The 16,453-nt window shown below is 45.9% G+C and overlaps 3 protein-coding genes across 4 annotated transcripts in view; 1 reads left to right on the top strand and 2 right to left on the bottom strand.

The window, feature by feature from the left end:
* SLC2A6 (solute carrier family 2 member 6) overlaps positions 1–10,962 on the top strand; it is a 16,714-nt gene extending 5,752 nt beyond the window's left edge. Inside the window, exons 3-10 of the mRNA XM_081848465.1 lie at positions 53–259; positions 1,772–1,871; positions 3,997–4,208; positions 6,060–6,212; positions 7,289–7,397; positions 8,067–8,240; positions 8,979–9,124; positions 10,526–10,962. Of these exons, the coding sequence (XP_081704591.1) occupies positions 95–259; positions 1,772–1,871; positions 3,997–4,208; positions 6,060–6,212; positions 7,289–7,397; positions 8,067–8,240; positions 8,979–9,124; positions 10,526–10,666 (1,200 nt within the window). The 5' untranslated portion in view covers positions 53–94 and the 3' untranslated portion in view covers positions 10,667–10,962. The remainder of the gene's footprint in view (positions 1–52; positions 260–1,771; positions 1,872–3,996; positions 4,209–6,059; positions 6,213–7,288; positions 7,398–8,066; positions 8,241–8,978; positions 9,125–10,525) is intronic.
* The window catches only part of LOC309334238 (uncharacterized protein), a 27,187-nt gene extending 14,310 nt beyond the window's left edge, over positions 1–12,877 (bottom strand). For both annotated transcript variants that reach the window (XM_081848472.1, XM_081848470.1), the window contains exon 1: positions 12,868–12,877. The gene's annotated coding sequence lies outside the window, so the exon portion shown is untranslated. The remainder of the gene's footprint in view (positions 1–12,867) is intronic.
* CACFD1 (calcium channel flower domain containing 1) overlaps positions 12,752–16,453 on the bottom strand; it is a 14,265-nt gene continuing 10,563 nt past the window's right edge. Inside the window, exon 5 of the mRNA XM_081848474.1 lies at positions 12,752–16,371. Coding sequence (XP_081704600.1) covers positions 16,272–16,371 — 100 coding nt within the window. The 3' untranslated portion in view covers positions 12,752–16,271. The remainder of the gene's footprint in view (positions 16,372–16,453) is intronic.

Raw genomic sequence — 16,453 nt, 5'->3', positions numbered from 1 at the left:
ATCATATTTGCTTTCCTAACATATTGCCCCTGTTTCTTTGTGTGTCTGGCAGTCTGTGTTCACCCTTGGAGTCGCAGCAGGTGGTTTGGGCACCATGTATTTCAACGACTACCTGGGCCGCAAGATGAGCATCATGTTCTCTGCTGTCCCATCTGTCATCGGATATCTCTTTATGACCAGCGCCCAAGGGACCTGGATGCTGCTGGTGGGCAGGCTGTTAACAGGATTTGCTGGGGGAGTGACTTCAGCTTCCATCCCAGTAAGTCAACAATGTTCTTTTCCTTGAGGTTCAATCTCATTCCAGCAAACTCAAATTGAGTACCATACGTTGAAAGGACTTTGAGGCCACTTTAAACAGTCATGGCTCCCTCCCAAAGAATCCTGGGAAGTGTAGTTTGTTCAGGGTGCCAAGAGTCATTAGGAGACTCCTGTTCACCTCCCAAAACCACCATTCTGAGAGTGGTGTAATAACCAGCCCCTCTTCCCAGAAAACATCCAGGAATTGCCAAGCCCACACTGGAACTTGGATGGGTCATAGAGATTTTCTTGCCTCTGCAGCTACTTTTGGGCATGTGCCCAAGAGCCTGGATGGTAAAGTGATAATTGGCTCTGCCACACACTTCCTTCCTCTTCCATTTACTGGCTGAGCAATATTTAAAATAGTGAAGTTGGACGTAGTGGTGTCCTGAGTTGTAGTTCCCCCTTTCTGTCTCCTGAAAAGACCACAGGAATATTAGGGGAAGAACCATAGTACAATGGGAGAGCATCTGCCTTGCGTACAGAAGGCCCCAGATTTAACCCCTGGCATCTTCAGGTAGGGCTGGGAATATCCCCAGTCTGAAACCTTGGAGAGCCACTAACAGAGTCAACAATAGTGGAGCAGAGCGTCTGACTCAGTAGAAGGCAGCTTCCCAAGTTTTTCCATTTAAACCAGACCATTATTCGGAACCATAAGGACTGGAAAGCTTAATTTCATTTTAGGGGAACAGTCGTAGCTCAGTGGTAGAGCATCTACTTTTTATGTGGAAGGTCCCTGTCATCTCCAGATGGGGCTGGGAAAATTTCCCCGCCTAAAATCTTGGAAAGTCACTGCCAGTCAGTGTTGACAATCATGAGCTGTTTGATTTTCATACTAACCTACCTTTGTAGGGCCCTGAGTGCAACAGAGTTCTCTACACTTATGAATCCCAGCAACTGGAATTCAGAGGCATATTGCATCCGACAGTATGTGGCAAGGAACAGGGGAGAAATTAAGTTCTCATTCAAATGTAAACTTTTTAAAAATGCAATTCCCAACACAATATTTGAACCAAAACACAACCATTCTACAAAATACCCACTCATCTGGATTTTGCACTACAGTTTTCCAGCCACGCAATGTCTGAAAAAATGTATGTGCTAAGGTAAAGTGCATCAATGCATATATCAGTGAAAATAACCTACAGAAGTGCAAAACTGCTCAGAAATAACACGTATAGTAGGAGACATTTGCACAAAAAATGTTGATGAATTTTTTCCGAGGACATGTTATTTATAAAAAAAAATCACAGGCTGATGTACAAACATGGATGACTGATGTTATGCTTGTTAAAACAAGAAACTGAGAGAAGCTGAAACTGATAGATTCATCCATCCCTAATTGTGGCTACATCCATTAACTTAGGTCCATTAATTTCACTGGGTCTACTCTGTGCAAAGCCTACTTGGACACACACACCCCTGTTCTGCTGATTAAATTCTGGCAACTTACCTTCCTTTTCTGTCCCTCCAGGTGTACATCTCTGAGATCTCTCACCCTGGAGTCCGGGGAGCTTTGGGCTCCTGCCCTCAGATCATGGCCGTCTTGGGTGCCCTTTTCCTCTATGCTTTAGGCAAGTAATTGGATGTGAACTGTGGAGGAACGGATCAGCGTCAGACTATTTGGCTTAAACGTAGGGCGGCTGGTGGTCCTTAGATCAGTGGTGTCTTCAGACAGGAGAACTGGGCTTCAGAGATGATTGGAATGCTTTGTTTGTTCTGGAAGGATTAAGGTATCCTTATCCTCCCCCTGCCAGAGTCTTGCATCCCCTCTTCCAATACATGGGCCTAGTCTTCTGGTTGGACAAGTAAGACCAGCTCAGGACCTCCCCAAATTGCAGGGTTTCCAACCCAGTGACTCCTTGTTTATTTGTTTGGAGAAACACTGGAAATTTCACAAGCTATTTATCTGATCTTTTGAAGTCATTCTGCGTTTAACCCTTTCTCAGACCTTTGACACTGAGGTCCAGCTCCGAGGGTCTTCTGGTGGTTCCCTCACTGCGAGAAGCCAAGTTACAGGGAACCAGGCAGAGGGCCTTCTCGGTAGTGGCACCTGCCCTGTGGAACGCCCTCCCACCAGATGTCAAAGAGAAGAACAACTACCAGACTTTTAGAAGACATCTGAAGGCAGCCCTGTTTAGGGAAGCTTTTAACGTTTAACAGACCACTGTATTTTAATACTTTGTTGGAAGCCGCCCAGAGTGGCTGGGGAAACCCAGCCAGATGGGCGGGGTATAAATAAATTATGATGATGATGATGATGATGGCAGAAATACAGAAATGTCAGAGCTTAGCCAATGTCTGGGGCGTGGGCTTCAGATCAGTGGCAGAGCTTCTGCTTTGCATGTAGAAATGTCCTAGGTTTAATAGCCAGCAGCTCCAGGTAGGGCTGTGAAAGACTCCAGAGGAGAGGAGAGTGCCCTGGATCTTGGGTGCTGCTGGTGGGCTACCCATTGGGGCGTCAGGTTGGCAACTGTGAGAACAGTATGCTGGACTAGAAGGGCCATTGGCCTGATCCAGCAGGCTCTTATTCCTTGTCTGAAACTCTTGGAGAACTGCTGCCAGTCAGTACAGACAGTAATGAGCTAGATCAGCCTTTCTCAACCTGTGGGTCCCCAAATGTTGTTGAACTACAACTCCCATCACCCCTAGCTAGCAAGGCCAGAGCTCAGGGTTGATGGGAGTTGTAGTCCAACAACATCTGGGGACCCACAGGTTGAGAACCGCTGAGCTAGATGGACCAATGGGCTGACTCAACATAAGGTGGTTTCTTATATTCCTGGAAAGGGCCATAGCACCATAACAGAGCATCTGCTTTGCGTGCCATGTTCATTCCCCAGCTTCTCCAGTTAAGGCTGGGAGAGACCCGCATCTGAAACCTTTCGAGGTCTGTTGCCATCCAGTGCAGGCATTACTGAGCTAGATGAACCTATGATTGGAGTCACGAAAGCTACTTCCTGTTGGAATCAGATAGATTTGAACCCTGGCCTCCCAGGTCGTAGTCCAACTCTCCAACCATTGCACCACACTGGCTCTTCAGGTTACTCTTTCAGGGGCCAGGCAACCTTTTCTGTAAATGTTCAGGTTGACATTCAAGAGGCAAGGACTGTGTAACGCAAGAGCCAGGAAGTGCCCACGGAAGACCAAACACACTGGACAGGATTGGGGAGCCGATAATGTCGCAGTCAGGCTCTTGGTTGCAAAACCTGAGATCAAAACAACAGATTGGGTAGAGATAATGCAGTCGCTCAGGGCGCCTGCCAATTAACTCAGAACATGTAAGGTTTTTGAAACAGCCTGGCTGGTAAAGGAATGGAGAGAGAAAGGGGATCCAGCAGTAATGTTGTAGGCCTTCCCAAGATGACAAAAAGGACTGGAATTACTGTACATTTAAGCTGTTGTGCCCAAAGCTGGGGCAGTCACCATGGTATCTTCCAGCTGATATTGGACTACAACAGGTATGGGTAATCTTTGGCTCTCCAGATACTCATGAACTATATCAGCCCCAGTCAGCATGGCCAACAGCCAGGGATGATGGGAGCAGTAATTCAGCAACATCTGGAGGCCCAAATGTTCCCCAAGTGTGGACTACACCAGCCCTGAACATGGGGAGTAGAGGGGTATGGTTGTTTATTACTGTTGCAGCTTGTTGGAGACAGTCCTTCACTCACCTCTTGCTCTGTCCTCTTCCCACTGCAGGCCTCGTTGTTCCCTGGCGCTGGATGGCAGTGGCTGGACAGGTGCCCGTCCTACTCATGATCGTATTGCTGTCTTTCATGCCTGACTCACCTCGTTTTCTGGTCTCCAAGGGGAGGGAGGATAAGGCCCTGGATGCCCTGGTATGGCTGAGAGGAGCAAATGCAGAGTACTGGTGGGAATATGAGCGAATCAAGGAAAGCTTCAGTGAGCAGGTGTGCTATGGAAGGATGGGCGAACATGTCAATTTCAGTTCCTTTGTTCCAGTCGTAAATTCAGTTCTCCACATTTTCACATCCTTTTGCAACTTACAAAAAAAAAAAAAAGCTCCTGTGAAAACTTGTCAGCATTTTTGTGTGAATTTCTCTTACTGTACACATTTTTTAATGAGATGTTGCCTAATGTCCCCCCCACTTTTTTTTTTGGCAAGGCCACTTTTCTCTAATTCAATGCATTTTTGAACCAATTTTCACCCATATATGCATTTTTATGGATGCTTTGCCTAGCATTTTCATTTTTGTACACCTTACTTGGCTGAAGTGCAGCACTACAAAATTTGGCAAAGTGTGAATTTTGAAGGAGGGCTGTGTTTTAGTTTGTACAGTGGTACCTCAGTTTAAGAACAGTCCTGTTTACGAACTACTCCACAAAACCGGAAGTAGTGTCCCGGTTTGCGAAATTTACCTCGGTCTAAGAATGGAAGCCGAACGGTGGAAGGGCACCAGCTGCAGGAGGCCTCATTAGGGAGAGAGCACCTCAGTTTAAGAACAGTTTCGGTTTAAGAACAGACTTCCATATATATATAATATATGTAATATAAAAACGGCCTCGCAGTTTGCAGTTAGCTAGGAGAACTCTAAAGTGGCACCACCCCAGTTTTCTTATCTCCTTCTGTGCCCCCTGCTCCCAAATTACATTCTTGTGTCTCAAAAGTAGGGCTGGAGGAGGAATCTGCCTTTACTCAGATTCTAAATCCCACTTACTGTACTTTTCTGTGTATAACACCCCCCCCGCCCCGTGTATAAGATGCCCCCTATTTGGGGGGACTAAGACCCCACGTCCCCGCTAGGCACTACCCATTTGTAAGACAACCCACTATTTTTAAACATAATTTTTCAGTAAAAAACATAGTCCTATACATGGAAAAGTACAGTACTTAATCCAACCCAAGAGGATTATGACTAGGGGCAGGTCAGTGGCCCATTTCGGAATCTGCAGTCTGGCAGATTCCTTTGCAAAGTGCCCTGGAGTTTTAAAGCTACAGTTACTTAACACTGTAGTCTGAGTATTGCACACACACCCGAGGGGCGTCTTAGCCATAGAGGCTAGTGGCACGGGGAGCCATGGCACCAAGTTCTGGAGGGCGCCAGGGAAGAGGCGGAGGCTGGATGCGGCGCCTCCTGGCATCAGCTCGCCGCCCTCGCCCACCTCTGCCATGCCGCGCCGCACCCAGAGCCTCCACCCCGCCGGAGGAGCTGCCCTGCAGCCACTGCCTGCCCAGAAGGAAACGTGGGGGTGGGGGTGGGGGGGCGGCAGAGGGATCCTTGCACCATGGTGCCAGATATGCTTAAGACGGCCCTGGCTCCCCCGCACTGTCTTCCCCACCTTTGAAGCTTTTGAAATAGCCTGCCTAGTTGCCTATGCTTGCTGGGGCTGGTGGGAATTGTAGTTCAAAACACCTAGAGGGCACGAGGTTGGCCAAATCTAGAATATACCCCTGAATGGAAATAGTTTCCCACAAGAATTTCTCCTCCATTCATCTGGAAGGCAACAAATCCTCAAGTGTGATGTGATTCTGTCTTCTTCTTGATATAGAACAGGTGTGAGGAGCCATTGGCCCTTCAGGTGCTGCTGAACTACAATTCCCAGGGGAGAATGGTACTTCAGCACTTTCTGGAAGGCCAAAGACTCCTACACATAGGAGCAATTGTCTATCGAAAGGGAGAGCCAAGCAAAAGGGAAGGCATCATTCCATTCCTTGGAGGCCATTCCACGAAATCCTGATCTTGTTCCTGGGTGTGTGTGAAATGGATCTGTCTGAGCCGTTTGTATCCATATTTCCTTAGAACAGACCAATTTCTTGGAAAGAGATCAAGCAGCCCTACATCTGGAAACCGCTGGTTATCACCTTGTTGATGAGGTTCCTGCAGCAGCTCTCAGGGGTTACCCCCATTCTTGTATACTTGCAGGTGATATTTAGCAGCACAGAGGTCATATTGGTAAGCTAGCTACTTATCCGAAATTCTCCTCAGGACCTGTCCCCACCCCCATTCCACCCACTGCCTTCCTTTTTTGGCTTCCATTGAAGTATCCTGCAAACTCTCATTTGTGAAGGGGCCTTCTAACAACAGTTCTCAGGATGCTTTGGGGGAAGCCATGACTGTTTAAAGTGGTAAGAGAGTGATTTAAATGTTTGGAGCAGATGTAATTTAGTCTTTACAGCATGCCTTCCAACGTTCCTCAGATGAAAGGAGAGACATTCTGTTCTACATGGGTATCACTGCCCAAGGGGAGGGGTTTTCCCATGTTTTTATTACAGTTTTTCATTATACAGACAGCCCCTGCCCCGCAACTCCCCCGACCATTGCTTATGCTGATGGGCTGATAGGAGTTCTAATTTATAACAGCATCGAGGGAATCAAATACCAAATCAGCCTACAGAAGTGAGGGCGCTGCTTGTTCACTGTGTGTTTCATTCTACCATTGTGGCACAATGGTTAGGGTGTTGGACCAGGACCTGGGAGACCAGGGTTCGAATCCTGACTCAGCCATGAAGCTGCTTGAATGACCTTGCGCCAGTCACCATATCTCTGCCTAATCTACCTCACAGGATTTTTGTGAGGATGAACTGGGGAGGAGGAAAACGATGTACACCACCTTGAGAAAAGGTGGCATATAGAGGTGATAAATAAAATAAAATACCTTTATAACCTGTACATTCCCCACACCCCAGCACCAAACTAGACATGAAGCTAAATGTGGCATTTGGAATCACCATAAAAAATTGCTCCTCATCCATATCCGCTATTGATTAAGAAAAAATATAATATCATTCTTAGTTTATTAAATTCGTTCTCATAACAGAAAAAAATAAAACTCTCATTTTCCTCAGGCTTACAGCCTAAAGAGACACGAGAGAAAGGGGAAATGGGTTGGGGGCGGGGGAGGATTTATTATCATGTCCAGTTTGGCCAGTTATCTCCTGTTCGCTGTGTGCGTCTGTTTTAAGAAAATGCTGACTTAGGGAAGAAGGAGCCTCAGACACGCTAAATGTTTTCTCCTTTTACCTTTGCAGGAGCCGCAATATGATGCTGTTATCGTGGGGGCCATACGCTTAGCATCAGTAGCAGTTGCCACCTTCTCAATGGACAAAGTTGGAAGGAAGGTTCTTCTGTATATCTCAGGTGCAGGTTTTGTCCACTCTTATCACACCCCACCTGGTGCATCTATAGATCAATTTTGCAGAGTCAAAACCAGCTTTGGGGAATTGTTTGGCTCAATCATTGGGGTGTGGGGGAGAGAGAGAGGGGAGAGAGAAAGTATTGAATTGAAAGCACCGAACATGTGGGGTGCGGGTGGGCATTCTCTCCCCATCACCCCCCAAACCAGATACCTGATAAAGTGAAATGGGCCGCTGGTGCTTTGCAACATTTGCCTTTGCCAGCCTAGGCCACATTCACACCACACATTTAAACCACTATGATACCACTTTAAACAGTCCTGGTTTCCACACAAGAATTCTGGGAGCTGTAGTTAAGGGTACTGAAAGCTGTTAAGGAAACCCCTTATGGCCTTCACAGAGCTACAGTTCTGGAGTTCCTTCTGAAGAGAGATTGGTCATTAAACTACACTAGGGATGGTAGGTGTAGTTCAGCAACATCCACGAGGTAGGCCAAAGTTCTCCTACCCCAAGCACTTTACAGGGGGGAAAACCCAGTATGTTCTTAGCCACAGGGCCATCTCCCTAGAATGTCAGGATCCAGAGACTGGGTGTGAAATAATGAGCAGGTTGAGGAAATTCCCAGACATAAATAAACCTCACATCTCACACTGTTGTTCTTCTTTTTTGACAGCCATCATTATGCTTGCCTCAAACTTGACTTTGGGCTTCTACATCCACTTCATACCTCAATACTCCCATAATTCAGCAATTATGGTTAACAGTAGTAGCCATGAGGGCCTGGCTACCAGCTGGATAAGTGGCCTCACTGTCATCCCTCTGATCGCCACCATGGTCTTCATTGTAGGTATGTTATTGTCAAGAACAGGAAGCCACCCAGATACCCTCTGAATGTTTTAAGCAGTAGCTTGATGTGGCTTATTGTTATTGCAAATTAAATTTATATACCATCCTTCAACTGAGGATCACAGGGCATTTATAGTATAAAATTATGCAAGGTGTGGAGAATGTGGAAAGACAAGAACTTTTCTCTTGTCTGTCATAATGCTGGAATTCACGGACATCCAGTGAAGCCGAATGTTGGAAGATGCAGGACAGATCAGAGAAAGACCTTCTTCACACAGCACATAGTTTAACTATGGAATTCACAAGAGGCAATGATGACCACCGGCTTGGATGACTTTAAAAGAGTACTGTACAAATTCATGGAGGAAGAGGAGCCTGTCAATGACTACCAGTCATGATGGAAGTGTATTACCTCCAGTACCTGTCACTGGGGACCATGAGTTGGGAGAATGCTGTTGTGCTCAGAACTTGTTTGTTGGTTTCACTTTGGGGTATGTGGTTGGCCACTATAACAACAGGATACTGGATTAGATGGGCCTTTGCTCTGAGCCAGCAGTGCTCTCCTTATGCCAAAGCTTCCCTACACCTGCTGTTATAGAACAGAACTAAATCAAAATTGACACTTATAGCTGTTTTGTTTGCCACACTAACATGTTTGAGGAAGGACTAGTCATTCAGCTTTGCCTGAGGCCTCACCTCTTCCAGGTTTTTCAGAGTGGCTCCTCTTTCCTGTCTCTAGGTTATGCCATCGGTTGGGGTCCCATCACCTGGCTGCTGATGGCTGAGATTCTCCCACTGAAGGCCCGAGGGACAGTGTCTGGGTTGTGTGTTCTTGTGAGCTGGTTGACTGCCTTTGTCTTGACAAAAGTCTTTCTGTTGGTTAAGGTAAGTAGAAGAAGAAGAGCAGGGTCGCCTTACCCATAGGTGCAAGGGGTGCGGGGCACTCAGGTGCCGGGCTCTCAGGGGTGCCAGGCTGAGAGTCTGGGACCGAGATTTGGAGTCCGGGGATTGGGAAGAGCCGACAGCCGCTGCCGAGCAGAGCAGAGCCTGTCAGAGCGCAGCAGCAGTTCTGCTGCAGGCAAGCGAGGTGCTGAGGCAGCCGGCTGATTCCACTCTCCTGCGTGCCTGGGATTGGCGGGCCGTTGAGAGGCCCGCCCAGAGCACGCTGCTCACACAAGGCGCCTGGCTTCACTCAGTCACTGCCACCTCAGGCTCGACTGTTGTGCTGGGCTCTCCTTGCCCACCCCTCCCCCCCAGGCGCCTGGCCCCAGCCTTGCTCTGCCCCCACTGCCGCCGCCACCGCCTCAGGCTCCTCTGTTGCTGCTGAGGTGGCCAGCCCAGCCAGCTCTGCTGTGTGCACCTTGCTGGCCCGCCCTAAAAAAATGTCAACAACTTTGCGGTCCCCCCCTAAAAAAGGTCAACTTGGGGGGTGCGCCAGGCAGATCTTTGCACCCCAGCGCCGCATATGATTAAGACGGCCCTGAAGAAGAGACTTCATACATGTTGCGAGATATGCCACAGAAAGGGGCTATGTACACACCCCCATTCACCTTCAGTGCAGCCCCACCACAATCTATCTATCGTGTCATTTCTTATGGAATATTATGTTTTGATGTGTTTTCCCCACAAACCCAGTTTCAGGTGAAACTGAGAAAAAGGACCTAGCGGCGTTTTAAGCTGGTAACATTTACACAGCCCTAACCTGCTTTAACAGTCTGACCCCTGATCCTGGGAACCTTTAGCACCCTTAACAAACTACAGTTGTACCTTGGGTTAAGTACTTAATTCGTTCCGGAGGTCCGTTCTTAACCTGAAACTGTTCTTAACCTGAAGCACCACTTTAGCTAATGGGGCCTCCTGCTGCCGCCGTGCCGCCGGAGCATGATTTCTGTTCTTAACCTGAAGCACTATTTCTGGGTTAGCAGAGTCTGTAACCTGAAGCGTACGTAACCTGAAGCGTATGTAACCCGAGGTACCACAGTACAACCCACAGAATCCTTTGGAGGAAACTATGACTGTTTAAAGTGGCATCCTAGTGCCACCATAGTGCATAGTGGTGTGAATGAAGCCAAAGTCTCAGTACCCTCACCAGGGTCTAGAGCAGGGTTGGGGAATGTTGTTGTTGTTTTTTACCACAGGGGCCACATATGACTAGTGGGCAAGGCCACAGTCAAAAGTGGGAGGAGCATCTAGGAAATAGATTTAATGCATAAATAAGTACTTTTCACTCTGCCCCATGTCCTCTTTCTCTGCTTGTCCAAAGGATAATTTCTTTTTCTTTTCCAGGCACAGTATGGTCTGGAGGTTCCTTTCTTCTTCTTTGGGGCCATCTGCATAGTGAACCTTATCTTCACGTTTTTCATTCCCGAAACCAAAGGAAGGTCCTTGGAGCAGATTGAATCATACTTCCGGACTGGGCAGAAATAATTTATGGAATCTTTCCACTGCCTTAAATGAACTTTCAACATCAATTCAAGTCCTTACAATATGAGCAAATGAGAGACTTTTGAGGCCATGACAGGTGGACCACTGTGATAACTTATTATCCAAGCTCCTCCAGTCCTTAAACTGGGATGGGAGGTGGGATATTATTGCTCATATGCATTTATTAATTTCCTAAAAACTGACAGGTGCCATGGCAGCTAAAAGGTTGCAATACACACCAGAAAGTTCTCAGTTGGAACCTTGCCTCAGTCACAAACTCATTAAATGGTTGAAGGCAAGCCACTCTCTCTTTATTAGCTCCCTCCATCTGCAATATGAAAACAATGATACTGACCTACCTTGCAAGGTCTGCTATTAGGATGTGTGTGAAGCATTTTGAACATTGTGAACCAAGGGCCGCCAACATCTGTGAGCCAGTGAGCATATCTGGAATTTTGAGAAAGTGCCATGGGTGCAATTAATCATTTGTTCATCCCAGGCGTTTCAATGGACTTCTCCATCACTATCCAAACCACACAGTCCATTTCCCCCCTTTTAAAAAATGGATTTATTTGAACTAGAGCAACTGAGTGCTTTATTTAAGCAAATCTGACATTTCAGTATGTGTTTGAAATCCCTCCTACAAAATATTGGCTAGAGGCACCATTTGTCATTTCCCCATGTGCTCAGCTTGGGTCTAGCAGATTACCGGACAATCACCACACCTATTTTCCTGGTCCATGAGAGACAATGGAAATAGAAAAGAACACCAGATTGCTATGGGCCCCTGTCTATAAGACGTTTAGCCAATAGCATTCAAGAAGTCTGCCAAGGACCCAGATTCCACTGGCAGCTCTGATCACATTCAGCACAACTGTTGCTGCCATTACCAAGTGACCTGACCAATATCATTATCATCATTACCACCTAACTCCTGGACTTGACAAACAGAAATAAACAAGGGTTTCTTTTCATATCATGGAGAGCAAAGTCAGCAAAGTCATCTGCTCAGAAAACTGCAGTGAGAGGCACAGCTGCAGGAACCAGTTGAAAAAGTTAGCAGCCCCAACGACCACACCATGGAATCCAACGCCAAACATCAGAATGCATTATGTGTATTAACCATAGGCAGCTTTAGCTTTTTAAACTGCATATTGGTTTCATACTACTTCTAAGGAGAAGAGGAAGCCCCAACTATTTATTGAACTAGATGGAAAATGTTTATGTATTTAAAATGTCAGCAAATGGCATTGCATTCTGTTCTTGTATTTGCAGCCCAAGCACACATATTTGCTTTAATAGTGCCATTTTTCAAATACTGAATAATTGCTTGGCAAAGAAGACAGTGCAAGAGGGGAATGGAGAAAAGGGGGAGGGCTTTATGGACTAGTTCAGTGGTGTCCAAACTTTTTTCAAAGAGGGCCAGATTTGATGAAGTGAAGGGTCGTGAGGGCCGACCAAAGGGCCAACCAAAGTTGTTAACCTTTTTTTAGGATTGAAGTTGTTGAGGGTTTTTTAGGATTTTACCCCAGGAAAAAAATTACCACAGGGGCAGGATTAAACTGACCGGTAGGCCGGATTAAGCACCCGAAATTGACTTTGGACATGCCTGGACTAGGTTAAGCTCAACAACTACAGAAGAAGTAGGAGCTTTTCAGTAGTACCAAGACTCCCCACAACCCTCAATTGCTGGATATCTCCCCCTCACTTTTGGTCTTTTGAACATTCATCATCCACGTCAGCATACTTTCAAGCTATCTTCTGGAATCATGATGGTTAGAACTTGGAGTGATTAAAAAGTAAAGCCATGCAAAGCACCCAATTCTGTATTGGGGAACTTTCAGAAAAAGTGAAACACGTGCAATTTTCATAAGATAGGAAGTAGCTCCTCTAAGTCTGAAATAGCTCTGAAAAGATCAAAAGGGTCAGAAGCTCTTTAATCCACAGGAATTAGCTCTATAGAATGCATCCTGCTTTTTCTGTTTCCAGAGCACATTCTTTAGCAGCAGGAAGCACATACATACACAAACACACACACATTCCACTGTAGTAAGTAGCTTTTGAAACTGAAGAACTTATTACCAGAGGTAGAATGGTCTTTTTATTCACTGCATACACAAAAAGAGGATCAGTGACAGGCATGTTCAGTAAACTGGTGGTTGTCAAGGGATTCTACACAGAATAAAAACTGGTTTACTCAGATCAACCCTTTCCCCCGTTGACCAGTGATGCAAGCCAACAGTCTCAGCTTCACAGAAGTGGCCCATCCCATTTTGCCAACTGAGGAGAAACAGGAAAGTGCACCCTTGTAGCAGCGCCCCCTCAAAGCCTCACTTACTGGAGTATGGTGACTTCCAGCAAAATCCCCCTGGAAGCCACAGCTGCACAACTCCAGCACTAACCCATGGGATTCCACTGCCTAAGCTGGGCTGCTTCATCTGCCTCATGGGCCCTAAAGATTCACATCCTTGAAAAGGAGGAGGCCATCTGCTCATGGTTGCTTATCCTGTAGGCCAGAGATGACCAGCCAGTTGCCTTCCAGGATCTTACTTCCAGAATCCCTGGCCATTGGCCATGTTGGCTGGGGCTGATGGGAATTGTAGTCCATGAACATCTAGGGGACATACTCTATGCAATATCCCTCCACTAGTGCATCATATAATTCACGAGACAGGCGTAAAGACTTCTTCACACAGCACATAGTTGAGCTATGGATTTTACTCCAGAGAGCTGTTCCATGAGGGGCACCAAGCAAAGATGGCTTTAAAATGGGTTAGGACAAATTTGTGAAGGATAATAAGGCTATTGGCCACAGTTGCTATGATGTTGTTGTTGTTGTTGTTGTTGTTGTTAATTGAATTTATATACCACCCTATACCTGCAGCTCTCTAGGTGGTTTACATCTTGCCTCTATGTGCCAGTTGCTGGAAATCACAAGTGAGGAGAGTGCTGTTGTGCTTGGGTCTGTCTTGTGAGCTTTCCACAGGCATCTGGTTGTCTCCTATAAGACCAGGATGCTGAAGTAGATGGGCCTTTGGTCTGATCCAGCACAGCTCTTGCTGAGGCCCCTTAATAGCAGGGGTGGGGAACCTCAGGTTCAGGGGCCAGCTGTGGCCCTCCAGGCCTCTCTAACTGGCCTTCAGAATGCTCCCCAAGCCACACCCTTCAGCAGCCCTGCATCACATCCTCAAGAGGTTTTGCCAGGCTGAAATGTGTCCTAGGACCCTGAAGGTGCCTCTTGCTTGCTTGCCAGGATGGAGGAAAGCAAGGCGTGTGTGAATGTGTGCTGAAACTCGTCTACTGTACAAATATCATTTGGCCCACTTTTGCCTCTGGTATGTGGCCCCTGAAGGTTGTCAAAAAGGGAATGTGGCCCTCAGGCTGACAAGGGTTCTGTGCCCCTGCACTAGAGTGCATGCACTGTCTTTCAAACAATAGCTTTTCATTCCGCCATGACTTACAAGATAAATAAATTTCAGAAGGGATCCTAGAATTAAATCATTGAATTTCCATCTGCTTGAAAGATGGTGTTGGTGAATACAAGTGGTATGTTTGTTGCATGCTAAAAAAAAAACAAAAAAAACCTGAAGGGAAAAATCAGACAATACTGTGCAATACTCATCCTAGAAACAAGAAAATGTTATCTCTTATACAGCACAGTAAAAGAAAAAGAAATTCTTACAATGTAGAATCCAGAGTCTCCAATAATTATTCACAAAAATTAACTACGCCTGAGAAGAGACTGCCTTATTCTTTTATGCTCTTTCAAAATGGCAGTGATCCAGCTTTGTTCAATCTTCAGAGACGGGGTGAGCTTTTTGACAAAGGTCCCTTCCTCTGAAACCTTATCTTTCAACAAGAAACTGGAATCTCTAGCAAAGCATTTCCTCCTAAAGGAAGCCTATAATACCATCACTTCTTGTTGATAATGCATTTGAAAATACTGACCCTTAGCGGTGGGACACAACATTGCATCTGGCAGGTAAGATTCTCACACACCCTTCTATCAACTACATCTATAGACTTAATTATTCACACTATTTCTGTGCCCTACTCAGTTCCCAACTAGCCCCATCTTCCTCTTCCTAAAAAGACAGTGACCTAACACTAGTAGACAGAAATTGTTTCCCAACAAATGAAAGCACCTGACTCATGTTCTATACCCCAAGAGAACAGATCCCCCACCGGAACAGTTTGAGGAACTCCAAATAAATAATAATAATAAATTTTTTATGCTTTCCAAAGCAAATTACAAGGAAAAGGAATAATAAATTAAATTTATAGCTACAGGGTATAAATACGGAAAGTGGAATTATCAAGTAGTAAAACAGGTTAAGCAGTAGCAAAGAAGATTGCAACTGCATAGCATTTCAGGGCAAGGAAGTTTTTTTCCAGTTATAAAAAGCAGTGACCAGAAACAAAATTGGCCAACTGCTTGAACCATTTTACAGTATTGCATTATGGAACCTAAGATTTGTGCTTTTTACATCTACAAAAAATGCCTATAATTGCAGCTCAAGTGTTTTTTATGGGAGACGGGGAAGGGGCTTATTGAGGCCCTTAACTTGAAATGCTTTGAGGTATTGTAAACCAATAATTCTCTCATGCCACCTCTGGCCATCTTTGCTGCAAAGTGAGAGTGACAGTTCTCTCAAGGAAGCAGGGGGTCCTTTGCTAGACTTTGGGATGCAACAATGGCTACCCTTTCCACCCCTGGAAGCCAGGATCACTCCAAAAAGTTATCCTTTTCCCCCACAGCAAAAGCTATTCCTCCCCCCCACCCCACCCCGCTGAATAATCCTAAAAGGAAAAATACCAAATGCAAACAAACTAAAGGTTTTCAAGTAATTTCTCTCCTTAAGAAAATGCATCTCACAAATCAACACACAGTTTGCTCAGTTCTAAAATTACTAAAGAAATGGGTCTAAAAATTCACCAGGGGAATAATTCTTTGCAATGCAGAGGTGGGAAAACAAGACTCTAAAGTAGGAAGACAGCAAGGTCCATCAAGCCCCCAAAGTTTGTAACTCTAAGAGAGAACACCAAATCAGAGACTGGGTTGGTGGCTCAGATATTCAAAACTGAGGTCCTAGAATTCATTTGGTACCACATTTTCCAGCTCCCAAAATAGCTTCCCCATCACCCCAAATGTCAAAATAAAATCAAGGCCCAGAATGTAGCTTCTGATGATCTCAGAAGTACCGTATTGAGCTGCTAAAACTGTATCAAAAGGCTGTTGCAACACAGGCGACTAAGAGTCCACCACAGTGATGTGACAAATGGGGCTTGTTCACCCTGTTTGGTTCCACACCAACCTGAGAAAGAAGCAGGGTGGGAGAAGGGAGGACCCCCACATTAAATCCTGCCCCCTTAAAGCTGCAGCATATAAGATTCACAGTGTTGCATAAATGTGTTTTTGTTTTTTAAAAAATGTTCTGAGGACAAAGGAGAAGGTATGTTTTCATTCTGCACTCTCCGGCTTGAAATTAGAAGTTTTGAAAGAGTTTCACAGCACAGGATTCCAAGGCCAGTTTCTAAGGCTGGAGTGAATTCCCAAGCTTTGCTTTTCAATGAGATGGGAATGACTGGCCTCAAAAGAATGGCGATGTCACACGGCCTGCGGTTCGACACTTCCTGTCACCCCTACTTCGTTTGTTTGCTTCCGTTGCTGCAACTGCTGCATCCTTGCATACGTGATGGCATCTCCCCTACAAAAGGCAAAAGACAGCATAGGAGCTTGGAGTGAGTGGTGGTTTTGACAAGCACAGCACCCAAGAAAGACCAGCAATC

This window comes from Podarcis erhardii (genome assembly GCF_964252035.2).
Source record: "Podarcis erhardii genome assembly, chromosome: Z".
Classification (NCBI taxonomy): Eukaryota; Metazoa; Chordata; class Lepidosauria; order Squamata; family Lacertidae; genus Podarcis; species Podarcis erhardii.
This window is presented reverse-complemented; position numbering and strand designations above follow the sequence as displayed.